This window comes from Nicrophorus vespilloides, unplaced genomic scaffold (genome assembly GCF_001412225.1).
Source record: "Nicrophorus vespilloides isolate i.1.1-1 unplaced genomic scaffold, Nicve_v1.0, whole genome shotgun sequence".
NCBI lineage: Eukaryota > Metazoa > Arthropoda > Insecta > Coleoptera > Silphidae > Nicrophorus > Nicrophorus vespilloides.
Window position 1 is genome coordinate 1,882 of NW_017095475.1, and position 2,082 is coordinate 3,963.

Consider the following 2,082-nt stretch of genomic DNA (forward strand, 5'->3'; position numbering starts at 1 on the left):
CGTTCCAAAATTTCCGGATTTTTACTCGTATAGTGAAACCTATTCAAGGGAGGTTCTACTGTATTTACAATTTATACAATAGTATTAAATAATTTCTTGAAAATCAATAAGAAATAGAAGAAAGCAATGGAAATAATTGGAAGTAGAGGGAAAAGATAACTTTGATTTATCATGTCATGTTCGTTAAGACGCAACTAAACCTATTATAGCCCTTCCCTGGCAAAAGTTGTTTGTTTTGTAAATTAGTCTTGAGTGTACTATCTTTCTAGTTAATATCAGACTTCCCGTCCAAGACAGAAGTGTTCTATAAGCATTAGAAGAATTTTGTCATATCTTAAGAAGGTTGGTAGACGGAGGAAAGAAGAAGATTAACAATTCTTAAATTATCTTAAGATAAAGATAATGACATTGTATTTCTTCCACTAAAAATAATAGTGGACTAATTAAATATTATATTTAAGAAGGTTACATCTAAATCCATTTGTTTCAAATTTTATAAACTCTAGAAAATTTCAAAAGATACGTTTAGAATGAAGCGAAAGATTAAAATGTATTATTTACATAATATAAGTTTGATAAAAAGAAAGTTGGAGATGGACAGAAATGTTGAGGATATTTTAATGGGATTGGCAACGTCGCATACACAATTCAATCTGCTCTGACAAGTGGTGGGGATACATTTGCAAGTGCACCAACGCTGTAAGCATAACAATTGTTCTACAACTACACAACATAGCCAAAATAAAGTGATCAAGTTCCAAATACATCTCCTTTTTTTCCGTATATTATTAATTCTAGTGTAGAAAGTGCGAAATCTCGCCCGAACTTCCACACGTAGTGAACATTATGTGCTGAGTATACGTATCCCCAATTCCCAAGTGATTACATGCGATCTCCACAGTGCCATTGAAATTAATACTACAAATAAAGTGGGTGAGTTTCTCGAAAAAAAAAACATTAATAAAAATAGGTTATTCGTTGTTTTGACAAAACTTATGTTTATTTGCCAACTGCTATTTAATCTCAATGAGAAGACCTCTCACTGTGATTAACATACTTATTAAGTAGGAGACAAATGATGCCTACAAAGATACAAAAGAAAAAATAATAAAAACCAATTTTGCATCTCTTGCAACAACAACAATGGAATTCCTATTGTTTGATTATGATAAATTAAATTACACAACTTGTGACTCTTTAAGTTGTATATCTTAAAACAATAACTCAAAGTAAATAAATAAACAAAATTGTTATCTCACAACATTTACATTTATTATCTGTTTGATTTATCCACAGTGGGACAACTCAAATGAAAAGATGGAAGACCTTTCTGGGATTAACGTAGATATATCAGAGCTGATTTCACAACTTCAACACGAGAAGTTGCTTGTGAATGGTGAGAAGGATCTTATACGTGAATACAATGAGAAACTTTCTGTGGATACTGAGAATCTGCTGCGTATTGCTTGGATCAACTTGCAGCAAAGAGTAAATTTGAATGCTTTGGTGGGATCATGTGCCGATTCCACACCAGAGCAGTGCTGCCGAAAGGCAGCTTCATTAACGAACAGTGTGTTTCTTCCAGCAAAGAAAGTATTTGATTATCAGGTAATACACAATTATTAATTGTAATATAATTCATTATTAACATATATTATGTTTTGTAGATTATGTTAAATTACAGTAGCTTTTTATCATGGTTGCACAGTAAACCTGAACAAGTGGCTCAATGGATTGTGATTGGTGAAGCTTTAATTGAAGATCAGAAAGCGTTTTCTGGCATTTTGCAAAGCATAGTTTCAGGGTTTTATGGGTCTCTGCTTCTGCCACAAGATACAAGCCTCATGCTGAATCTACTTCACTATTTGGCCAAGTTGCAGCTGGTTACTACCGATAATCCCAGGAGACTATTGAAGCAGAGGTCATGCGCATTTTCTCAAATGTATTTCCTCTTCCATGAAGGACTGATTTCAGCCAAGTTATTCCTTATTTCCGCTTTACAAACTCCCATCCTGAAATTGATTGCCACTTCTGGTACTTACTTGGATATAGACCCAAGCAAAACACTAGCAAGGTATTTTT

The 2,082-nt window shown here is 33.3% G+C and overlaps 1 protein-coding gene across 1 annotated transcript in view; it reads left to right on the plus strand.

Moving 5' to 3' along the window:
* Positions 1 to 662: 662 nt before the first annotated feature.
* LOC108559117 (receptor-mediated endocytosis protein 6 homolog) overlaps positions 663 to 2,082 on the plus strand; it is a 6,069-nt gene continuing 4,649 nt past the window's right edge. The window contains 3 exon segments of the mRNA XM_017916301.1: positions 663 to 933; positions 1,297 to 1,608; positions 1,668 to 2,082. The exon segment at positions 1,668 to 2,082 is cut by the window's right edge and continues 52 nt beyond it. Of these exon segments, the coding sequence (XP_017771790.1) occupies positions 1,318 to 1,608; positions 1,668 to 2,082 (706 nt within the window). The 5' untranslated portion in view covers positions 663 to 933; positions 1,297 to 1,317.